A 23,512-nucleotide genomic window follows, 5' to 3' on the forward strand; every position below is an offset into this window, starting at 1 on the left:
TTTCCGGTATGAACTGAGTTTTTGTATTTGCAGCCCGGGAGTGCTGCTGTTTGCTGTTGGGGAATGTAGCACCCCTGAAGCTCTGTCGCTACAGGGTACTGCAACTGAGTTAAGGAGCAGTATCTATCTGGGGTACGTGACAGGTAGATTGCCGATGCTCACACCAGACACACACATTTCACATGCAGTTACGTGCCTTCCACACAGGGGTAAGTGGACTGGGGTGGGCAGGGAGAGTCAGCCATCCAGTAGCATGGGACTTCCCGGTCACCAGGACAACCACTGGGGGGCGGGTGCCACATGGGGTATAAGAGGAGGTAGTGAGCTTTGCTGGAGAGGAGACCCTGAGACCAGACTGGGTGCCGGAGAGCACCAGTGCTGGTGGGATAAGACACAGCTCATCTTTCTGCTGCGGAGCCTGGGGCTTGTGAGCAGGAGCTCAGCCCAGGTTCCTTCTGCCAGTCGCTTGATAGCAAGGACAAATAGGACATTTACACTGACACCGGTAATCACCTGAAACTTGCACCGGATAACCAGAGACTTACCAGCAGTGATCCAGGACACTCTTGGGCAATCTCCTAACCAGTGAGTAAACACCTGAATCGGAGCTCTTGCCTCGTTTCCATTATTTACCGGTGACCCCATCCCGCGCTCTGGCACCCACAGCCCACTACCAGCCAGCCGACCACCCACCCGGAGCAACCACTCCACCTGTGGGGATTGACTCCATCTTGGCTGCAGTCAACATCGACCCCTGGTGAGAAGAACCCTACAGCGGCGGCCCCCTACCTGGCCGCACACCACAGGTGGCATCATGTTATAAACCTTCATTTAAATTACCATGTAAATATATCCCCTTTTTCAAAAAGCACCCAGGGGACGGAACTGGGCAACGGCCACCAAAGTGACATTCCTCAGTTAAACACCACCCGGGACAGAGTAGCCCATAACCGTGGGCGACACATGTGCAACCCAAAAAAATTGTTTGATGACTTCCGGGGTTTGAGGTTCGGATGCTTTACGTGCAAACTTCACTCGCACGAGCAATGCTGTGCTCAAGTACGTTTGGTGCTCAGCCCTGTGCGAGTCGCTTGCACTGTTTGAACGGCGCACACTGGGGGTCAAATCAGCATGATTACTTGTAGTTTGCAACCCACAAAATTGTTTGAAAAAGCCCACCCACACTTCCCTGGAAGTCATCTGCTTACGGCTGGTTGTTTGTGGATGGAGACTCAAACTGCCAATCAGGTCGGGTAAGGCTGGAGCCAGTGGAGGCTCAACTCCTTGGCTGCCGGCGAACCGAATCTCCACGGAACCGCTCATCTCTAGTTGTGATGTTATTGTAATTACTCTGAGATAACCACTACAATTGGCCTGAGTGGTGGTAGAAACATGGTTAGTATGTGACTATTGTGACAAGTGAATGACTGCAGTGGTCACATGATCATTAAATTTAATTCTGCAGACTAATGAAGCAAAGGCGTCGTAGCAGAGGGTTAAATTTAGCATGCAAGATTTTTGTTTTTAAAATATTTCCTGCTTTCTAGCAAGTTTTGTGGGGGGGGGGTTATATTGGAAATACTTTTTAAATCAACCTGCAGTCTCCCACATTCTATTAGATTTACTGAGCTTGCAGTTTTATTAAGCTAGTATATACTAGCAGATTGTTAGACACAAATAATGAACATCTTCTATGATGGGCTGTTGGCGAGCGATGGGCCCAACAACTGTTCTTGCGCAGGGAAGAAGTGGGAGATGCATGAAAAAATGAATACATTTAATTATCCAATTTAACAATTTGTCTATAATAAATAGTCATAGAAAAATAAAACCAGTACATTAAAATGGGGAAAGGCAAGATTAGAAAAATGTAGCGTATAGCTTAATGTGTTAAAGAATAAGCAGGGAGGAAATACCCAATTTTATTATTGAATCAAGTTCAGTTTTATACCAGAAGATGGCAGTAAAGAAGCATTGCTGAAATAGTAAAATACACGTGCGTTGACGCTTTATACTTTTTCTAACTATATTTAACATGGTTAGCTTTGAAAAGGAATAAAATAGATGATACTTAAATCAGACATTTCACCTACACACATGCTACTGTACAACCAGACCCATTACGGTTAGTACTATAATGCTAATGTTTAATAGAAAGCAATAAAATGTCCTTAAAGAACCCAGACGTACCCAATTCTCTGTTGTTCCAGTGTATCTACTTTCTCAGCTCTTCTAATGACTTGAATGATTGACTCTATCTCATTTTGGTCAAGAGACTGATTCTTCCTCTGCTTGTCTGTTTGGTAGGTGTGCACTGACCAGCCTGTCTGTAGCCTAAAAATGTAGGTTAGAGTTTATTATCAGCATTGTAATAATGATTTTACTAAAATAGTAGTTTAACAGATCATATACAAATATATAGTGAAATGGTGAACAGAAGTCAAGACATTGAAAGCAAGTGACATAGAAAAAAATAAATCTATCATGACATTTATGCAGTCCCCTTTTGAACCAATTGCAGAAAAAAATTGCAAAGATGCAATCAGCAAGGGCATTCAGCAAAACAATAATTACAGAGTGCTGCCAACACAGAGTGACGGAGAAAGCTGTCAGTCAGTTTCAGGAAGGTAGGGAAAATTTGCATCTCGTGAGTACATCAGACACCTCACTCACAATGCAGACAGAATGTTATAACTATTAAAGAGGTTATTCAAATTGCGACAATTAAAAAAAGCCTCCACAAATGATATAAAAACAACAAAATACAACATGGTTCAACATCAATGCTTAGGCAGTCTTCCAGGTTTTTGTTTACAGATGAACAGTTTGTGACCAATCAGAATGCTCTCACACCACCATGCCTCGACTGCGGAGTCAATAGAACAGAATGTGATGGTTTATGGTCATAAGCTGGAAGGGGTATTATTTATTTTGTTGCTTTATAACTTTTTCTTATGTAAGTCATGCTAAATACAGGGGAAAACTGTAATGCAATCAGCATGTCTGAACCTACTGAAGGTCTCCGTTCTAAAGAAAAAAAAGTAGTTGAAAAGACATATCACTTCAAACAGTATTTGATAAGATTTGTGCTAAGGCAGATCCGGAGGCCATTGTAACACTTCTGATTGTCATAGCAACCCAATAGAAGGAATGCCGTTGTGGCTATTTTTGCTATACTTTACTACTGAGAACAGAACTAGTTATGGTATTCGCAGTTGCAGTGAGAGCTCAGCTGTGCATTACACCTCATTCCCACTTCAGGTAGAACAGACATAATTGGTGCCAGCACCATTCCTGGGATGTAGGGCATACAGCTGTTGCTTATCTAGGGGGAGCAAGCGAATCACTTGCCCAGGGTGCAGCCAGCAGGAGGGTGCAGTCGGGCCACCTTAGGTGTTGCCCAAGCAGCTGCATTTTGCGCCCCCCCCCCCCTCAAGTGGGCTTCTGACATTCTCTGGGAAAGATGTCAATATCACAACCGCATCAGAAAAGGTGTAAACCGCTGGCTCATTGAAGTCAATTGTACGTATCGCGATTCTTCCTATCAGTGTGTCTGGAATTGCAGCTGTATATTGCTCAGGCCAAAAGACTACTACTACTCCAGCAGGATATATATAGTGTAGGGACCTACAAGCATGAGGTTCCCGTGACGAGGGTTGTAGGCTTACGTCTTATGGCCATAACGCTAACAAAAAACCTCAAAAACTTTTTTGTACAGGATACAGCCAGGCCCCTTTTTGTTAGGCCTTGCTATCAGAGTTTCTGTCCCTACGTAGCGCGCAGTGGGGGTACGGCTTGGCAGCCCGCCTGATCTAATAGTATGGGCGTCACCTAATAGGCTGCGGGTTTGTGACTGTGCGTCTGCTAGTGTGAACAGTGCTCTATGCAAGCCACCAGTGTGCAGTTTTACCATCCAGCCATCACCTCCTCCATATTTGGAAGTGAGTGTGAATGGCTCCACCTGCACCTGTGTTGCCTCCACCTAGTGGGGGTTTAGCTGTATCCTGCTGGAGTAGTAGTAGTCTTTTGGCCTGAGCAATATACAGCTGCAATTCCATCTTGCTGTAAGTAATGATATTTGCTTTTTTGCTTTTTTATATCAGTGTGTCTGGACACAATGAGTGACAGTTCAGCCATCCAATCTTGAGCACGGGCGTGCTGAGCTGTTAGTATGGTGACAGACAACTCAGCCACCCAGTTAAGGCTGGGGCGTGTGACCTCCATGTATCTCCAGCTTGTAGGGATTACCTTGCTATTTAGCTGCCCCTCTGTGTTCAATTATTGCCAGCTCGACGGTGTCTGCATGCCTTTTTTCCCTGTGCTTTATCTGATCTACTATGTACCGAATCTGACGAACCACTTGCCTAGCCCCTTTGTCTTGATCTGCTACCCTCCAGGTATTTTAACCTCGGACCCACCGTGACTTGACTACGCTTTTGTCACACTCTTTGATTATGGCTAGCCTTCCTGGTATCTGACCCCTTAACGACGCAGCCTCATGGCTAGCTCACATCTTTCAGGTACAAGTACAAATGAAGCTCTGACCACCGGCACTTACGGGTCAGGGCAATGTCAGCAGCACTATATCAGGTAATACAATTATGTTGCTGACATCACTCTCCTGCATCACATAGGATGGTCACTGTCACTGGAATTTTGTAGGGGAACTGTATGAGAGGGGCAGGAGACGTTTGAAGAGATAGTGTAAGTAGGGAGAAATATGTGGGTACACAATATGGGGAGTGGGGGGTATTTTAGAAGACCACATAGGAAGCGGGGGTGGAGATGTGTGAGGAGAAAATATGGGGAGGGGATGGAAAAACGTGTGAAGAAACAGTATGGAGAGAGGGTGGAGAAATGTGTGAGGAGACAATATGGGGAGGATGGGGGAATATGTATGAAGGGACAATATAAAAGGCAAAAGTTGGGTCAGTAAGGTGGAGCGTGAGGGATCAGTCGGTTTAGAAATGTGTGAATTGATAGTATGGGAGGTGAACAGTGGCTGTGAAAATTCATCATGGTGTCTGGACAAGATGAAGGAGAAAAGAAAAAGAAGGACTCCAATCAGCAAAGATTTTATCCATGATGTTTGGATGTTGATTTGCAATGCTGCCGAAGTCTCATAGTACTGTGGTGCCTTTACAGTCTGCAGTCTGATGATGGCTGAAAACAACTTCCAGTATCACTCTACGATTGTTAACCCCTTCAGCCCCAGGGCGTTTTCCATTTTTGTTTTTTGCTTCCCTTCTTCCGAGAGCCGTAACTTTGTTATTTTTCTGTCAAACTTGCTATATGACGGCTTGTTTTTTGCGAGACAAGTTGTACTTTTAAATGAAACCATTAGTTTTACCATATAGTGTACTGGAAAACAGCAAAAAAATTCCAAGTGTGGAAACACTGCAAAAGAAAGTGTGATTGAACAATAGTTTTTGGGATATTTTATTCACCATGTTCACTATATGGTAAAACTGATGTGTCGTTGTGATGCCTGAGGTTGATGCGGCGAGTTTGCAGACACCAAACATGTAGAGGTCTACTTGTATCTAAGAGGTTAAAAAGAATTCACATGTTTGTCCAATAAAAGTGGCACACGTTTTGCGCCATTTTCCGAAACCCGTAGCGTTCTCATTTTTCAGGATCTGTGTGTGAGTGATGGCTTATTTTTGCATCCTGAGCTGACGTTTCTAATGGTACCATGTTTGCGCAGATGCTACGTTTTGATCGCCTGTTGCATTTTGCGCACGTCTTGCGTCGACAAAAAAACGAAATTTTGGCATTTGGAATTTTTTTACCGCTACGTCGTTTAATGATCAGATTAATTTTACATTTTGATAGATTGGGCATTTCTGAACGCGGCTATACCAAATATGTGGTAATTTTTTTATTTTTTTAACCCTTTAATTTTTAATTGGGCAAAAGTGGGGTGATTTGAACTTTTAGGTTTTTTTTTATTTTTTAAAACTTTTTTTTTTTACTTTTTTTTTTTTTTTTACTAGTTCCCCTAGGGGAGTATATGGATCAGCAATCTCATCGCTCTGCAATATCTGTAGATCTCAGCTACACAGCTCAGAACTGCTGATACGCTGCTTTACTCTCAATGCCAGAAGGATGCCAGCACTGAGAGAAAGTGACTCATGCTAGCTACAGGCGTCATCACATGACCCTGTGCTACCATGGCAACCACCAGAAGTCACGTGATCACGCACGTGACTTCGGGGGGGCGTCGATAAGTAAAAGTAATGGGCGCGCGCATATGCATCTCGCTGCCATATTTTGGCAGTGAGATTTAAGGGGTTAAAAGTTGCGAGTGGAAAACGATTCCACGCGTAACTTGCAGGCACACATGTCAGCTGTTGAAATCAGCTGATATGTGCGCGGATTGCCGCTGCCTGCCCACGGATATATCTGTCATGGGTCGTGAAGGGGTTAAGTGTATACTGGGAATTGTAAGTTCATGCAATACAAATTGTATATGGGGTCTTCCTACTTCTCTCAACAAAACAGGGGCTATAGTATTTCACTGAACATTGAAAGAATTTGGAAGGACAGCTAGTTGGCACACAACTAAGTGTGCAAATCGCATATGGACAGTCATATGATGATTACTCCCATCACTTATAGGTGTATAGGAAGGAGTGCCAAATTGATTTTTTGTCCCAACTGTCGGAAAACCTAGGACTGTGTCGGCACATAGTACTGTTCAAACGTTTGAAAACATCTGTTCACTCTATGGTTTCTCTGTTCTATTTGGAATGAACATATTGTAGATTCAGACTGATGGCAGCAAATCCATGATAAAACACACATAAAAATATGAAGTAAAAAACATGTGTGAAGCAGAAAATAATGTGTTAAAACTTAGATTTCTTAAAGTACCTCCTTTTTAGTTTAATAACAGATTTACTCAGCTCTGGCATTCTCTTAAGCAGATTCATCAGTCTTAAAGGAATTCCCATATGTGCTGAAAACATATTGGCTGCTTTGTCTTCATTCTGCAGTCTAACTCACCCCACAATCATCTTAATTTGATTGCAGTCTGGTGATTGTGGAGACCATGTCACATAACAGCACTTCAACTTTCTACCATGTGACGACCCGATAATCCAGGGGCATCACAGTAACATCAAGGGGTTAGTGTACCTGGATTAAATACTAGAGGGGTGCAGCCTCCGTACATTATGCTCCCGTACAACACTATAATCCTGGGTGTAGTAGCAGCGTGACGCTTCCTTGTGAAAGCCTCTTCATGATGTTGAACATGTGGTCTCGTCAGATTTGAAGAATGGCGTTTAGTGATCCATTTTCTATTGCAATTGAAATTAAGCATTACATACAGAGCCTAAATCATCAGACAGTTTCTACACAAATCATCAAAAGACATTTGCACAACCATGGGCTATGAGCCAGTTATTCAGTTATAAGTGTACCATCTCACGCTACCAGGGCCGGATTATAGGCGGGGCAGGCGGGGCTTCAGCCCCGGGGCCCCCACCAAAAGAGCTTCCAAGGGGGCCCCCACCACCAGGGCCATACTTGCCACCCGTCAGCAATTTTTTTTTTCTTTTCTTCACACCCGCTCCCCCTCCGTTAAGACAGTCTAAATCAGCTGTGTTTTCGGGGGGGGGGGGCACCTACATTTATTTGTATCTGCGTCTCTAAGACGCAAAAACAAGCTGCGGGCACAGGACGCTGATTGACCTCGGAAGTACCATCGTTTGTACTTCCGGGGTCAGAGGTGTGCCTGCTCCCTGCTCTGCTGCGGCGTCCAATGCTGCGGACGTCACAGCAGGACGCCGCGGACGTCACAGCAGGACGCCGCCGCGGAGAAGACCCACGCGCGCGGCCGGCTGGCCGGCCGCGGAGGAGAGGACCCACGCGGGCGGCCGGCTGGCTGGCCGGCCGCGGAGGAGAGGACCCACGCGGGCGGCCGGCTGGCTGGCCGGCCGCGGAGGAGAGGACCCACGCGGGCGGCCGGCTGGCTGGCCGGCCGCGGAGGAGAGGACCCACGCGGGCGGCCGGCTGGCTGGCCGGCGGCGGAGGAGAGGACCCACGCGCGCGGCCGGCGGCGGAGGAGAGGACCCACGCGCGCGGCCGGCCGCGGAGAAGACCCACGCCGCGGCCAGGAGAGGAGACTAACCGGAGCAGGAGAATGGCCGCGGCACCGGAACAGCAGCAGGACGATGGCGGCCTATACCGGAGCAGCAGGAGGATGGCATCAGAGCAGGTAGGGACAGAGCTGAAGAAAGATGTGTGGTGTGATGCAGAGCTGTGTGGTGTGATGCAGAGCTGTGTGGTGTGATGCAGAGCTGTGTGGTGTGATGCAGAGCTGTGTGGTGTGATGCAGAGCTGTGTGGTGTGATGCAGAGCTGTGTGGTGTGATGCAGAGCTGTGTGTGTGATGCAGAGCTGTGTGTGTGAAGCAGAGCTGTGTGTGTGAGTGTGTGTGTGTGAAAGAGAGCTGTGTGTGTGTGAAGCAGAGCTGTGTGTGAAGCAGAGCTGAAGAAATATGTGTGGTGTGAAGCAGAGCTGTGTGTGTGTGTGTGTGTCTGTGTGTGAAGCAGAGCTGTGAGTGTGTGTGAAAGAGAGCTGTGTGTGTGTGAAGCAGAGCTGTGTGTGAAGCAGAGCTGAAGAAATGTGTGGTGTGAAGCAGAGCTGTGTGTGTGTCTGTGTGTGAAGCAGAGCTGTGTGTGTGAGTGTGTGTGTGAAAGAGAGCTGTGTGTGTGTGTGAAGCAGAGCTGTGTGTGAAGCAGAGCTGAAGAAATATGTGGTGTGAAGCAGAGCTGTGTGTGTGTGTCTGTGTGTGAAGCAGAGCTGTGAGTGTGTGTGTGAAAGAGAGCTGTGTGTGTGTGAAGCAGAGCTGTGTGTGAAGCAGAGCTGAAGAAATGTGTGGTGTGAAGCAGAGCTGTGTGAGAGTGTGTGTGAAAGAGAGCTGTGTGTGTGTGTGAAGCAGAGCTGAAGAAATGTGTGGTGTGAAGCAGAGCTGTGTGTGTGTCTGTGTGTGAAGCAGAGCTGTGTGTGTGTGTGTGAAAGAGAGCTGTGTGTGTGTGTGTGAAGCAGAGCTGTGTGTGAAGCAGAGCTGAAGAAATGTGTGGTGTGAAGCAGAGCTGTGTGTGTGTGTCTGTGTGTGAAGCAGAGCTGTGTGTGAGTGTGTGTGAAAGAGAGCTGTGTGTGTGTGAAGCAGAGCTGAAGAAATGTGTGGTGTGAAGCAGAGCTGTGTGTGTGTCTGTGTGTGAAGCAGAGCTGTGTGTGTGTCTGTGTGTGAAGCAGAGCTGTGTGTGTGTGAGAGAAGCAGAGCTGAAGAAAGATGTGTGGTGTGAAGCAGAGCTGTGTGTGTGTGAGAGAAGCAGAGCTGAAGAAAGATGTGTGGTGTGAAGCAGAGCTGTGTGTGTGTGAGAGAAGCAGAGCTGAAGAAAGATGTGTGGTGTGAAGCAGAGCTGTGTGTGTGTGAGAGAAGCAGAGCTGAAGAAAGATGTGTGGTGTGAAGCAGAGCTGTGTGTGTGTGTGTGTGTGTGTGTGAAGCAGAGCTGAAGAAAGATGTGTGGTGTGAAGCAGAGCTGTGTGTGTGTGAAGCAGAGCTGAAGAAAGATGTGTGGTGTGAAGCAGAGCTGTGTGTGAAGCAGAGCTGAAGAAAGATGTGTGGTGTGAAGCAGAGCTATGTGTGAAGCAGAGCTGAAGAAAGATTTGTGGTGTGAAGCAGAGCTGTGTGTGTGTGTGAAGCAGAGCTGTGTGTGTGTGTCTGTGTGTGAAGCAGAGCTGTGTGTGAGTGTGTGTGAAAGAGAGCTGTGTGTGTGTGAAGCAGAGCTGAAGAAATGTGTGGTGTGAAGCAGAGCTGTGTGTGTGTCTGTGTGTGAAGCAGAGCTGTGTGTGTGTCTGTGTGTGAAGCAGAGCTGTGTGTGTGTGAGAGAAGCAGAGCTGAAGAAAGATGTGTGGTGTGAAGCAGAGCTGTGTGTGTGTGAGAGAAGCAGAGCTGAAGAAAGATGTGTGGTGTGAAGCAGAGCTGTGTGTGTGTGAGAGAAGCAGAGCTGAAGAAAGATGTGTGGTGTGAAGCAGAGCTGTGTGTGTGTGAGAGAAGCAGAGCTGAAGAAAGATGTGTGGTGTGAAGCAGAGCTGTGTGTGTGTGTGTGAAGCAGAGCTGAAGAAAGATGTGTGGTGTGAAGCAGAGCTGTGTGTGAAGCAGAGCTGAAGAAAGATTTGTGGTGTGAAGCAGAGCTGTGTGTGTGTGTGTGAAGCAGAGCTGTGTGTGTGTGTGTGAAGCAGAGCTGAAGAAAGATGTGTGGTGTGAAGCAGAGCTGTGTGTGAAGCAGAGCTGAAGAAAGATTTGTGGTGTGAAGCAGAGCTGTGTGTGTGTGTGTGTGAAGCAGAGCTGTGTGTGTGTGTGAAGCAGAGCTGAAGAAAGATGTGTGGTGTGAAGCAGAGCTGTGTGTGTGAAGCAGAGCTGTGTGTTTGAAGCAGAGCTGTGTGTGTGTATATATGAATCAGAGCAGTCTATGCGGCACCCCAGAACTATATGGGTCCCCCAGAGCGCTAAGCCACCCATCCCAGTAATGTGTACGCCACCAGAGCGGTTTGCCACTCCAGTAACGTGTATGCCCCCCCCAGTAATGTCTATGCCCCCTGCCCCTCCTGTAATGTATTTATTGTAGGCCCCAGCCCCTCCTGTGATGTATATACATCAGTGCTGTGTCAGTGTGCATGGTGTGCAGTCATGTCTGTTATTGATGGCCATCATGCAACACAGCCATATGTCCTGGAGGAGCTGGAAACAAGCGGGAGAGGTGAGTGAGGCTGCTTGTGACTTCTCCATATTAACACCTGTAATGCGTCTGTGTCTGAATGTATGTCAGTGTATATGACTGTGCATATATTTGTCTGTTTAAATGTATTTTTGTGAATTTGTCTTCAAATATGTATATGTACGTATGCCTGTATGTGTATGTGTGTGTCTGTGTGTGGATGGGGCCCACTGAGACTCAACCGGGGACCACAAAAACCTGGAGCCGTCCCTGGCTGCCTTAACATTGGGATCAATTAAAAATATGTGAGTAAAGGCCGCTTTACACGCTGCGATATCGGTCCCGATATCGCTAGCGTGCGTACCCGCCCCCATCTGTTGCGCGACACGGGCAAATCGCTGCCCGTGCCGCACAACATCGCCCAGAGCCGTCACACATACTTACCTGTCCGGCGACGTCGCTGTGACCGGCGAACCGCCTCCTTTCTAAGGGGGCGGTCCATGCGGCGTCACAGCGAAGCCACTGAAGCGTCACTTAACCGCCGCCCAATAGCAGCGGAGGGGTGGAGATGAGCGGGATGTAACATCCCGCCCACCTCCTTCCTTCTGCATAGCGGCCGGGAGGATGGTAAGGGGAGCTTCCTCGTTCCTGCGGTGTCACACGGAGCGATGTGTGCTGCCACAGGAACGAGGAACAACTTCGTTACTACTGCAGCAACGATATTAGAGAATGGACCCCCATGTCGCCGATTAGCGATTTTGCACGTTATTGCAACGATGCAAAATCGCTTATCGGTGTCACACGAAACGGCATCGCTAATGCGGCCGAATGTGCGTCACGAATTCCGTGACCCCAACGACTCCGCATTAGCGCGATGTCGCAGCGTGTAAAGCCCCCTTTACTCTACTTTCTTTGTATAAGTGACGACTGTGAGTGATCCTGGACTGTATCTGTATTGTACTGTGTGTATAAGTGACGGCTGTGAGTGATCCTGGACTGTATCTGTATTGTACTGTGTGTATAAGTGACGGCTGTGAGTGATCCTGGACTGTATCTGTATTGTACTGTGTGTATAAGTGACGGCTGTGAGTTATCCTGGACTGTATCTGTATTGTAGTCCTGTAAATCTGAATATGGCAGATCAGGGTAAAGGTCCAGTCACACTAAGCAACTTACCAGCGATCCCAACAACGATGGGGATCGCTGGTAAGTTGCTAGGAGGTTGCTGGTGAGATGTCACACTGCGACGCTCCAGCGATCCCACCAGCAACCTGACCTGGCAGGGATCGCTGGAGCGTCGCTACACAAGTTGCTGGTGAGCTCACCAGCAACCAGTGACCAGCCCCCAGCGCCGCGTGGAAGATGCTGCGCTTGGTAACTAAGGTAAATATCGGGTAACCAACCCGATATTTACCTTGGTTACCAGCGCACGCAGCTACACGTGCAGAGAGCAGGAAGCAGCGCACACTGAGCGCTGGCTCCCTGCTCTCCTAGTTACAGCACACATCGGGTTAATTACCCGATGTGTGCTGCAGCTAAATGTGCACAGAGCAGGGAGCAGCGCACAATGCTTAGCGCTGGCTCCTTGCTCTCCTAGTTACAGCACACATCGGGTTAATTAACCCGATGTGTGCTGCAGCTACATGTGCACAGAGCAGGGAGCAGCGCACAATGCTTAGCGCTGGCTCCTTGCTCTCCTAGTTACAGCACACATCGGGTTAATTAACCCGATGTGTGCTGCAGCTACATGTGCACAGAGCAGGAGCCGGCACTGATAGTGAGAGCAGCGGAGGCTGGTATCAAAGGTAAATATCGGGTAACCAAGGACAGGGCTTCTTGGTTACCCGATGTTTACATTGGTTACCAGCCTCCGCAGAAGCCGGCTCCTGCTGCCTGCACATTTAGTTGTTGCTGTCTCGCTGTCACACACAGCGATCTGTGCTTCACAGCGGGACAGCAACAACTAAAAAATGGCCCAGGACATTCAGCAACAACCAACGACCTCACAGCAGGGGCCAGGTTGTTGCTGGATGTCCCACACAGCAACATCGCTAGCAACGTCACAAAAGTTGTTAGTTAGCAGCGATGTTGCTAGCGATGTTGCTTAGTGTGACGGGGCCTTAAGATACATGTTTATTGGATTTATATCTAAATGCTACAGTTCGTGCTCTACTGTTATGGCTAAAAATGTTAACGTTTATGGGGCCCCCACCAGATTTTCTGCCCAGGGGCCCCCACCAACCTTAATCCGGCCCTGCACGCTACTGCTCTCAGCTCAGATGACATCATGGTGCAAAGTAAGATTGCAATGAAGGCTGCAATGAAGGTCTATCCTATTCAGCGAAGCATCCCACTTTTATCTTGAATGCAGCGATTGCTGGAGAGAGATCACATGGGCAATATGAATAGAGGCCGCTATAAGGAACGTGCAAGTGTCCTAGGAGCTGCTTTTAACCAGACAATGTTAAGTCACATGTTGGTCATGATACTGTGAGTGATCTGAATGGCTTGCATGTGTTTTTATAACCTACCATGTTTCCAAACTCGTTTCCCATTATGCATATCTGGAATGTCATTAGTTGGCAATTGGAAAGGGAGTTGCCAGCAGTGGATCTCGATGATTTGTGTGACAAAGGGCATTCAGTGTGGCAAACCATTTCACAGATAACTATAAATAACAACTGATAATATTCTTACGTGTGTCAATCCATGTGTATATGCACATGACGCGCACACTCAATTTGAATCATTTGAGATGTTTTAAAAATTTTGTTTCCTTATTAAATCATTAACATGTCTATTGATCCTGGGATTAATGTACTTCCATGACTTTTCCTCCTTGGTATTGCGATTTCAATGCTCAGGAGAGGGGAATAAAAATTCTTGGTCTAATAGGTTATCAATGAAGGGGGAACATTGTGTTTATCTGGAGCTAAGGCCAAGCAGGATCTTACAATAGCACTTCATGAAGTGCCCTGGATTATACTTCCTACTATTGGTGTTTCTTTATGACTTTGCAATCTGTAGAAGGAGAGGAAAAATCTCAGAGGAGGCTGTGTGTCCACTGCAGAATTCAGTGAGTCCTAAAATGATATACACAAATACAAAAGAGAAAAAATAAAAAAAATACTTCTCCAGATCATCCAGAAACGTTAGAATCAGCAAGCGTTTTATGGTCAATCTCAAAAGAGTATCCCTTCTCCCATTGCATTTGAGTAACCCCCATACTACTGCATATAAACTCGGTGGCCCCAAACTACCAAGTTAGATCAGGTGTAACACTAGATTTGCTCCGAAAAGAAATTAATGCAAATTGCTCAACATTTTCTTTTGCTATTGAGGCATTGGTAGAACAGCAGAGATCATACATCTTACACTTGCTAGTGTGACGCCCCTGACTCTATCAGGGTGTCACAGGGAACTGCACCCCTTTCTCTTATGGTGCAGAACTCACCCTCCATGGTTCTGGGATCCTAACTATTGGTATTGCTTCCATCAGCAGTCAAATCCTAACCACACCTCACGCCACACCCTGTCAGGCACACCAGTAAGTGGTCTAGCTGGAACAGGGCCAGCCGCCTAGGGGTCAGGAAGACTGGTGGGAGGAAGGAAGTCAGTTTAGACGCAGCTCTCAAAGTGAGAGGAAGCCAGATCAGTAGTAGCCCTCAGAGAGTGAGGACCTGAGGGAGTTGGAGCTCCCTGTGTAACCTTGGTTGGGTCGCAGATGGTGGTCTGGGACCTAAGGAGTCGGAGACCCGGTTGCAGGGTATTGGAGAAGGGTGCCCAGACTTAGTTTTGGAGAATGGTTGGCACCGGAAAGTCCAGTAACTGGACCGGTACCGAGCACAGCGGGATACAGGACCCTAGATCAGTGAGTAGCTTCACGCAACCTAGTAATTCACCTGTGGAGGATAGTCTCTTTATGAACTTTCCCCAAGAGCTCAGAGATTGAAGGCACCAACAAAATGAGGGGAATAGGGCTTTCCAGCTTATGCAGCTTGCAAAGATCCCAAGCGTCAGCCATCGAGACCACAGCTCCACTATTTAAATATGGGGAGCGGGACCCCGACCGCTTCAGGCCGAGGGGTCACTCAGAACATCTATATACATGTGCATGGAGGAAGGCTCCGGACCACTAAGCAATACCAGCGGGAACAGATTCCCGGACAAGCTCCCAAGAGTGGCAGCGGCACCCAGAGACTTGGTTTACTCCTGTGTCAGAGTCTGCTTAATAGTTGCACCAACATCCACATAGCCTGAGTGAGTACACTGCTTCCCCTGCGTCCTGCCTGCCCGCATAGCCTGCACAGCACTATCAGTACCTAAATCTCCAGAGTCCCGGGGTCGCCCCTAAATGTGGAGGGAACTCCATCTGGCTGCCCCACTACATCTCCCCCGGGTACTCCCCTTACCGCGAACCACGGGTGGCATCACGAACACTTATCCCCTGTAAATAACCCCCTTACATTTTCGAGTTGCCGCAATCCCCCAGGTCTGGAGACCCTCGACCCAAGGCAACCACTGATCCGAGCAGTCCGACTGCTGCAGGGGCAGCACACTAGTGCCTCATAGAGCCAAGCAGTTACTGTACTAACTACTATGTAGTTGATCCCTTTCCCTTCTGAAGTTTTGTTGCTGAAATCTAGTGTCTTATTATTTGTGTGGATCTCCATTCTTTTACCCTTGTGGCTAGTTTAGATATGGATTATAGACTGATTCATTACCACTAAGGGAGTAATTCATGTAAGAGCTTATTTGTCTTATCCTATGCAATATGTTGTACATTTTCCAAATTTATTTTTGCAGTGCCATCACCATTATTAACCTTTTAAAAATAAATTTACTCATAGACTGTGAGCCCTCCAAGGCAGGGTCATCTCTCCTCCTGTATCAGTCTGTGTCTTGTATTGTTCATGATTATTCTACTTGTCCATAATATGTGTACCCCTTTTCATATGTACAGCACCATGAAATAAATAGTGCTATAATAATAATAATTTACCAAGATGTTCTTTTGCATTCACCAACCATCATGCAGTCTTACAGAGCTCCAAGCAAATCTTGAGTGGAGGCACTCAGTGAAGTGACCCTTGCTATAGAAGATTGACCGTTCTGACCAATGGAAGAATCATACCACTGGTCTAAACTGTGCTCTCTCCAAGGCTACCGGCAGCTTTGCCTTTGCAGAATGAGAGAAGCACCGGAAGACTGAAGCTGGCCAGATCAAATTATCCGGCCAGCTTTTGATCAGAGTGAGCAGGTTAGTTTGTATGACACAGTACTTGCCTAGGTAACCAGCCAGGCTCAGACTGTAGGGTGGAGGGTAGGAATTTCAGTGCCCCATACTGGCAACATTTTTGGGCCCCCTTGAGACTCCGCCCAGGCTCTACCCCAGCTCCGCCTCCACCCCTCAATCTTTCAACACTCTCACCACCATTCTTTGAGAAATGTGTGTGTGTGTGTGTGTGTGTGTGTGTGTGTACTTATATATATACACACACACAGTCATGGCCAAAAGTGTTAGCACTCTTGAAGTTGTTCAAGAATATGAAGCATTTCCCTTAGAAAATTAATAATACACCCCCTACACCTCCCCTCTCCATAATATAACCTCTACACCGCCCCTCTCCATAATATCTCTCCCACACTGCCCCTATGTATAATATTCCCCCACACACACTACCCCTCAGTGTACCCCCACACGATGCCCTGTGTATAATATCCCCACACATTGCTCCTCTGTATACTATCTCACACACACACACACACACACACACACACACACACACTGCCCCATCTATATATATATCCCTCCACCCACACTGCCCCTCAGTAGAATATACCCACACAAATCCCGTGTATAATATTCACACACACTGTTCCTCTGTATAATATCCCCCACACACTGCTCCTCTGTTTATTATCCCCCAAACTGTTCTTCTACATAATATCCCACACACTGGACCTCAGTACAGCGGTACCTCGCTTAACGAGTAACCCACATAACGAGATTTTCGCTATACAAGCAAAGCTTTCTGTAAATTTGTAACCCGCTTTACGAGAAAGCTTTGCTGTACGAGCGAAATTCTCACCTCACACACTTCCGGTTTAGTCCATCCACCACACTCTGACCCGCACTTGCAGTCCACACAAGCACACACATGTACGCACAAACACACACAAACACACACGCATGCACGCACATACAGTATTATGCTCACCTTACCTTCCGTTCCACCGCCGGTCTCATGGATCTTGTAGTTTCACGGGTACATCACGACGTCCTCGCGGCGAACTACAAGACCCAGGAGGCCGGCGGTGGAACAGAAGGTAAGGTGAGCATATAACAGTGTACCTTACGTTTCATCGCCGGCCTCCTGGGTGCTGTAGAGCGCCGCTCCACTCCGTTCCACGCTGGGATTCTGCCTCCATAGCGACGAGGGAGGAACTTCCTGTCACCACTGCTGAATGGCAGAGCGCTGGCCAATCAGAGGCAAGCAGCTCTGCCTTGACGTCAGCGCTCTAGCAGGGAAGTTCCTGCCTCGTCGTTATGGAAACGCGATACACGGCCCGGCCCCGTACTGGTGAACAGCAAGTCCCAGGAGACCGGCGATGGAGCGGAATGTAAGGTGAGCATGTAGTATGTGCGTGTGCATGCGTGCATGTGTGTTTGTGTGAGTTTGTGTGTGTTTGTACATATTTGTGTGTGTTTGTGCATGTGTGGAATGACAGAATAGGGGACCAGGATGGGACATTTAACCCGTTGTGGAACGGATCGTCAGCACTGCAATGATTTCCTATGGGAAATCTTGCTTTGCAGAACGAGTACCTTGTTTAACAAGCACAGTCCCAGAACGGATTGTTCTCGTTAAGCAAGGTACCACTGTATATTATCCACCCACAGACACTGCTCTTCAGTATAATATCCCCCACACACTGTTTCTCTGTATAATATCCCCCACACACAATGCCTCTCTGCATAATATCCCCCCACACACTGCTCCTTTGTATAATATCCTACACACACACTGCTCCTCTGTACAATATCCCCCAATACACACTGCTCCTAAGTATATCTCCCACACACTGCTCCACTGTATAATATCCCCCACAAACTGCTCCTCTGTATAATATCACCCACACCCAATGCCCATCTGTATAATATCCCCCACACATAGTGCTCCCTGTATAATATCCTCCCACACACACTGCTCCTCTGTGTAAGTTCTCACCACACACACTGCTCCTCTGTGTAATATCTCCCCACACACACTGCTCCTCAGTATATTTCCCCACCCACACTGCTCCTCAGTATAATATCTCCCCACCCACACTGCTCTTCAGTATAATATCTTCCCACACACACTGCTCCTCAGTATATCCCAGCCACACACTGATCCTCTGTATAATATCCCCCACACACATACTGCTCCCCTATAGAATATGCCTCACACACTGCTCCTCTGTATAATATGCCCACACACTGCTCTTCTGCATAATATCCCCACACACACACACACTCACACTGCTCCTCTGTATAATATCCCCACAAGTACACTGCTCCTCTGTAAATCTCCACACACACACACTGCCCATCTGTATAATATCCCACACACACTGCTCCTCCGTCTAACATCCACCCACACACTCTGCCAATCTGTATACAATCATGCCACACACATTGCCTCTCTGTATAATATCCTCCTGGAATATATGTCCAAATCCTGGTATATATGTCTGCATACTGGACACTTCCTGGTATGGATGCCCCATCCTGATTTATTGTCCCCTTCCTAGCATAAATGTCCTCCTCTAGGTATACATGTCCCCATCCAGGGACCCTCCTGGTATATATGTCTCCCTCCCAGTTTATTTGTCCTTATCCTGGTATATATGTCCCATCCTGGGCACCTCCTAGTATGTATATTCCACTCCTGGGAACATTCTGGTATATATGTCCCCATCCTGGTTTCTGTCCCCTTACTGGTATACATGTCCTCCTTCTGGTATATGTGGCGCCCCTTACCTGGTCAGGCACCACTGAGTGCTGCACCCATGCTGGGGGCAGTACAACACAGGTAAACCAGAAGGCTGACCGAGGTGTGAATACACAGGCGCATAGTAATCAGGTCTCCCACATGGACCTTTGAGTGGACCCCTGGGGAATCCAGGAGGGGGCGTGGCTTCCATCTCCCCTCAAGGGGTGTGGTAGAGAGCCTGGTTGCTAAGTTGCGTAGGCAGGCACAGTGGGGAGGGAGTAGTGAGCCAGTTAGTGAGTGCAGCTCAGGGAGAGCAGACGCATGCAGCAGACCCTGGAGTCTGGCACAATCTGACAGCGTACATGCAGTGGCTACCGACGGGGGAGAACAGTCACCTGGGGGTGCCACCCGAAAACCACACAAGGCTGGAGGCAAGCAGTGGCTGAGTAAGGGGACTGCCAGGGAGGTACCAGGCCCGTAAGGGTAACAGGTCCCAGTGCAGAGATTCATTCAGTTTTCTCCTGCCAAACCTTCCAGAGGGGGCACTTCAGACCCCCACCACAACACCACAGAGTCCGCAGCCATGTAGCAACTAGAGGGCCCATAGCTCACAAGAGGCAAGCAGCCGGAGTGACCTGGTCCAGGCTACAAGCAAACGGGCCGAAAAGAGGGGAGAACAGGCAGCAGCAACTTCCCTGGGTGACCCCCGTAGGGACTTCAAGTCGGGGTCACTCCAAAAACATCAGGGCTAGAGAAGGCGAGTTGGTAGTCACCCTCAACAGTCAGCCTGAAGGTGCCTGGTTTCCTCTGGCTAATCCCAGCTACGCCTACCTTACCATCAACTGTCGGGGACTGTGCCTGAGTCATTCTGCGACCTGTGGTTCCACACACCTACACAGGGCCCTGGGGCATGCCTCACTCTCGGGAGGCCATTACATCTAGCTGCATCCAACATCAGCCCCAGGCGTCCCCTAACCTGCAGCAGTGGTCCCCTGACCGCAATACCGAGAGTGGCGTCACGAAAATCCAAAGAACCAACCTACCTGTGACCAGACCATCCCACGTGGAGTCCCTGAAGGTAATGCACCGCTACACCTGGGCTGGGGGCTCCACATATATATGTTCTCATCCTGGTTTATTTTTCTCCTTCCTAGCATATACTGTATATCCCCATCCTGGGCCTCTCCTGATGTATATATATCCTCCTCCTGGATACATTCTGGTATAGATGTCCCCATCCTGTTTTTTGTCTCTTTCCTGGTATACAGTACAGACCAAAAGTTTGGGCACCTTCTCATTCAAAGAGTTTTCTTTATTTTCATGACTCTGAAAATTTAAGATTCACATTGAAGGCATCGAAACTATGAATTAACACATGTGGAATGAAAAGTAGCCACCTTTTGCTTTGATTACTGTTTTGCACACTCTTGGCATTCTCTTGATGAGCTTCAAGAGGTTGTCACCGGAAATGGTTTTCACTTCACAGGTGTGCCCTGTCAGGTTTAAGAAGTGGGATTTCTTGCCTTATAAATGGGGTTGGGACCATCAGTTGTGTTGTGCAGAAGTCTGGTGGATACACAGCTGATAGTCCTACTGAATAGACTGTTAGAATTTGTATTATGGCAAGAAATAAGCATATAAGTAAATAAAAACGAGTGGCCATCAATACTTTAAGAAATGAAGGTCAGTCAGTCCGAAAAATTGGGAAAGCTTTGAAAGTGTCCCCAAGTGCAGTGGCAAAAACCATCAAATGCTACAAAAATACTGGCTCTCATGAGGACCACCCCAGGAAAAGAAGACCAAGAGTCACCTCTGCTGCAGAGGATACATTTATCCGAGTCACCAGCCTCAGAAATCGCAGGTTAACAGCAGCTCAGATTAGAGACCAGGTCAATGACACACAGAGTTCTAGCAGCAGACACATCTCTAGAGCAACTGTTAAAATGAGACTTTGTGCAGCAGGCCTTCATGGTAAAATTTCTGCTAATAAACCACTGCTAAGGACAGGCAACAAGCAGAAGAGACTTGTTTGGGCTAAAGAACACAAGGAATGGACATTAGACCAGTGGAAATCTGTGCTTTGGTCTGATGAGTCCAAATTTGAGATCTTTGGATCCAACCATCGTGTCTTTGTGTGACACAGAAAAGGTGAACGGATGGACTCTACATGCCTAGTTCCCACCATGAAACATGGAGGAGGAGATATGATGGTGTGGGGGTGCTTTGCTGGTGACACTCTTGGGAATTTATTCAAAATTGAAGGCATACTGAACCTGCATGGCTACCCCAGCATCTTGCAGCGGCATGCTATTCCATCCGGTTTGCGTTTAGTTGAACCATCATATATTTTTCAACAGGACAATGACCCCAATCACACCTCCAGGCTGTGTAAGATCTATTTGAGTAAGAAGGCGAGTGATGGGGTGCTAAGCCTGATGACCTGACCTCCACAGTCACCAGACCTGAACAAAATCGAGATGGTTTGGTGCGAGCTAGACCGCAGAGTGAAGGCAAAAGGGCCAACAAGTGCTAAGTATCTCTGAGAACTCCTTCAAGACTGTTGGAAGACCATTTCCGGTGACTACCTCTTGAAACTCATCAAGAGAATGCCAAGAGTGTGCAAAGCAGTAATCAAAGCAAAAGGTGGCTACTTTGAAGAACCTAGAGTATAAGACATATTTTCAGTTGTTTCACACTTTTTTGTTAAGTATTTCATTCCACATGTGTTAATTCATAGTTTTAATGCCTTCAATGCAAATCTACAATTTTCAGAGTCATGAAAATAAAGAAAACTCTTTGAATGAAAAGGTGTGTCCAAACTTTTGGTCTGTACTGTATATCTCCTCCTTCTTATTTATATTTATTTATATATATATTTATTTATTTCTTATATATATATTTCCCCTTCCTGGGCCTCTCCTCGTATATTTGTCAGCAGGTGCCCCCACCACCCGGGGCTGCAGTCAGCAGGCGCCACCACCACCCGGGGCTGCAGTCAGCGGGCACCACCACCCGGGGCTGCAGTCAGCGGGCACTCCCACCACCAGGGGCTGCAGTCAACAGGTGCACCCACCACCCAGAGCTGCAGTCAACAGGCGCACCCACCACCTGGGGCTGCAGTCAGCGGGCGCCCCCCAGCACCCGAGGCTGGAGCCAGCGGCCCCCCACCACCAGGGGCTGGAGTCAGCGGACGCCGCCACCACACCGGGCTGCACTCAGCGGGTGCCCTCACCACCCGGGGTTGGAGTAAGCAGGACCCCCACCACCCAGGGCTGGAGTCAGCAGGACCCCCACCAAGCCCGGCGATCTTCAGCTCAGAGCGCCTACCTCTCCCCGCCGGATGCCACGCCCATGCCAGCGCCGTGTTGCCCGCAGCACAGTGATGATGTGCAGAGTGATGACCTCATCATGCTGGGCTGTGGGATGACGCATCGCCTCTGCTCTACTCACAGTGTCTCCCACCACATGGCTAATTTTCATGCGATGCCCTAGAAGGGCCTCGCATGCACCTTAGTAATGTGCAGTAGTGGCTGAAGCTACACCGCCGGGCCCCTCTGCTGTGGCTGTGACTGGGGCTCAGTGAAGATGGTGGGCCCGGCTGGCCAGGGGCTACATAAAGCTAAGTAATTAACCTGGGCTCGGCCGGGCCCCCCTCTCTTCACCAGGCCCGGTACACCAGTCATAGTTGTAATGCCCTCATGGCGGCCCTGATCCCACCATATCCCACTTATATCCATGTGTTCCGCCTCCCATGTCAGCAGCCGGGCTCCTTGGATCTGGATCTGCGGTGGCTCGAGGGGTGTCCGGACCCGGGAGTCGTGTGGCCACTCAAATGAAGGGGGTATTTACAGGAGATTGTGTTAGAGTTCGTGACGCCACCTGTGGTATGTGGTAATGTGGCGTACCACCGTTGCAGTTGGGAGTACCCAAGGGTGATGGAATGGGGCAGCAAGGTGTTAGAACCCTCCACGGGTAGGGGGGATGCCCCGGGACTCTGTGATGGTGTTCGGGGAGTGCCATGGGAAGTGAAGGTAGTCACTTTCGTACTCACTCAGTCCATAAAACTTAAATCCGACAACTGGATAAACCAAAGTTCTGGATACTACTGCTGCTGAGGGGAGCTCGTCCAGGTCCCGTCACCCAATGGTGCTGCCTCCTGGCACTTAGTTTGACTTCAACTTGATGGCCCGGTAGCATGGAACTAGCCGGGCCCTGCTCCCTACTATGGCTAAGTATGGGAGCTTGCTCTCAGGTCTCACGCTTGGGATTTTCTGAACCATTTTGGATTGGAAAGTCCTATCCCCCTCCTTGCGCTAATGCCCCGATTCTGGAGCGGGTGGTAAGATATCATAAAGGCTCCGTTCTCCTCAGGTGAATTGTCGGGTTGCCTGAAGCTACTCCCCGACCTAGAGTCCGTGTACCCAGTCGTGCCTTCGGTCCCGGACCGGTGATAGTGCTAGGCTGCCGGCTGTCTTCCTCGACAGGTCTGAGTATCTCGCCACAATCCCCTGTGACCGGAGTTCCGACTCCTCTAGGCCCAGACCACCGTCTGCAATCTATACAGATCTTTCAGGAGTCACCACTCCCGACTTCCTCTGAGCTCCTCATAGCTCGAGGGCTACTTCCCAACCTCTGTCCTTCACAGACTCTCTTCACTGACTACACTACTCACCTCCCCTCCCTGACCCTCCAGGTGGGGGACTCTATTCCCCTCAAGCCGTCCACTGGTGTGTCTGGTGGGTGTGGTGCAGGGTGTATCTAGGATTTGAATTGCTGTTGGAGGCAACACCATTTAGTTAGG

The 23,512-nt window shown here is 48.4% G+C and overlaps 1 protein-coding gene across 2 annotated transcripts in view; it reads right to left on the minus strand.

Moving 5' to 3' along the window:
* RPH3AL (rabphilin 3A like (without C2 domains)) overlaps positions 1 to 23,512 on the minus strand; it is a 465,043-nt gene that overhangs the window by 336,833 nt on the left and 104,698 nt on the right. For both annotated transcript variants that reach the window (XM_075334208.1, XM_075334209.1), the window contains exon 3: positions 2,191 to 2,334. In XM_075334208.1, coding sequence (XP_075190323.1) covers positions 2,191 to 2,334 — 144 coding nt within the window. The remainder of the gene's footprint in view (positions 1 to 2,190; positions 2,335 to 23,512) is intronic.

Source organism: Anomaloglossus baeobatrachus, chromosome 2 (assembly GCF_048569485.1).
Source record: "Anomaloglossus baeobatrachus isolate aAnoBae1 chromosome 2, aAnoBae1.hap1, whole genome shotgun sequence".
Classification (NCBI taxonomy): Eukaryota; Metazoa; Chordata; class Amphibia; order Anura; family Aromobatidae; genus Anomaloglossus; species Anomaloglossus baeobatrachus.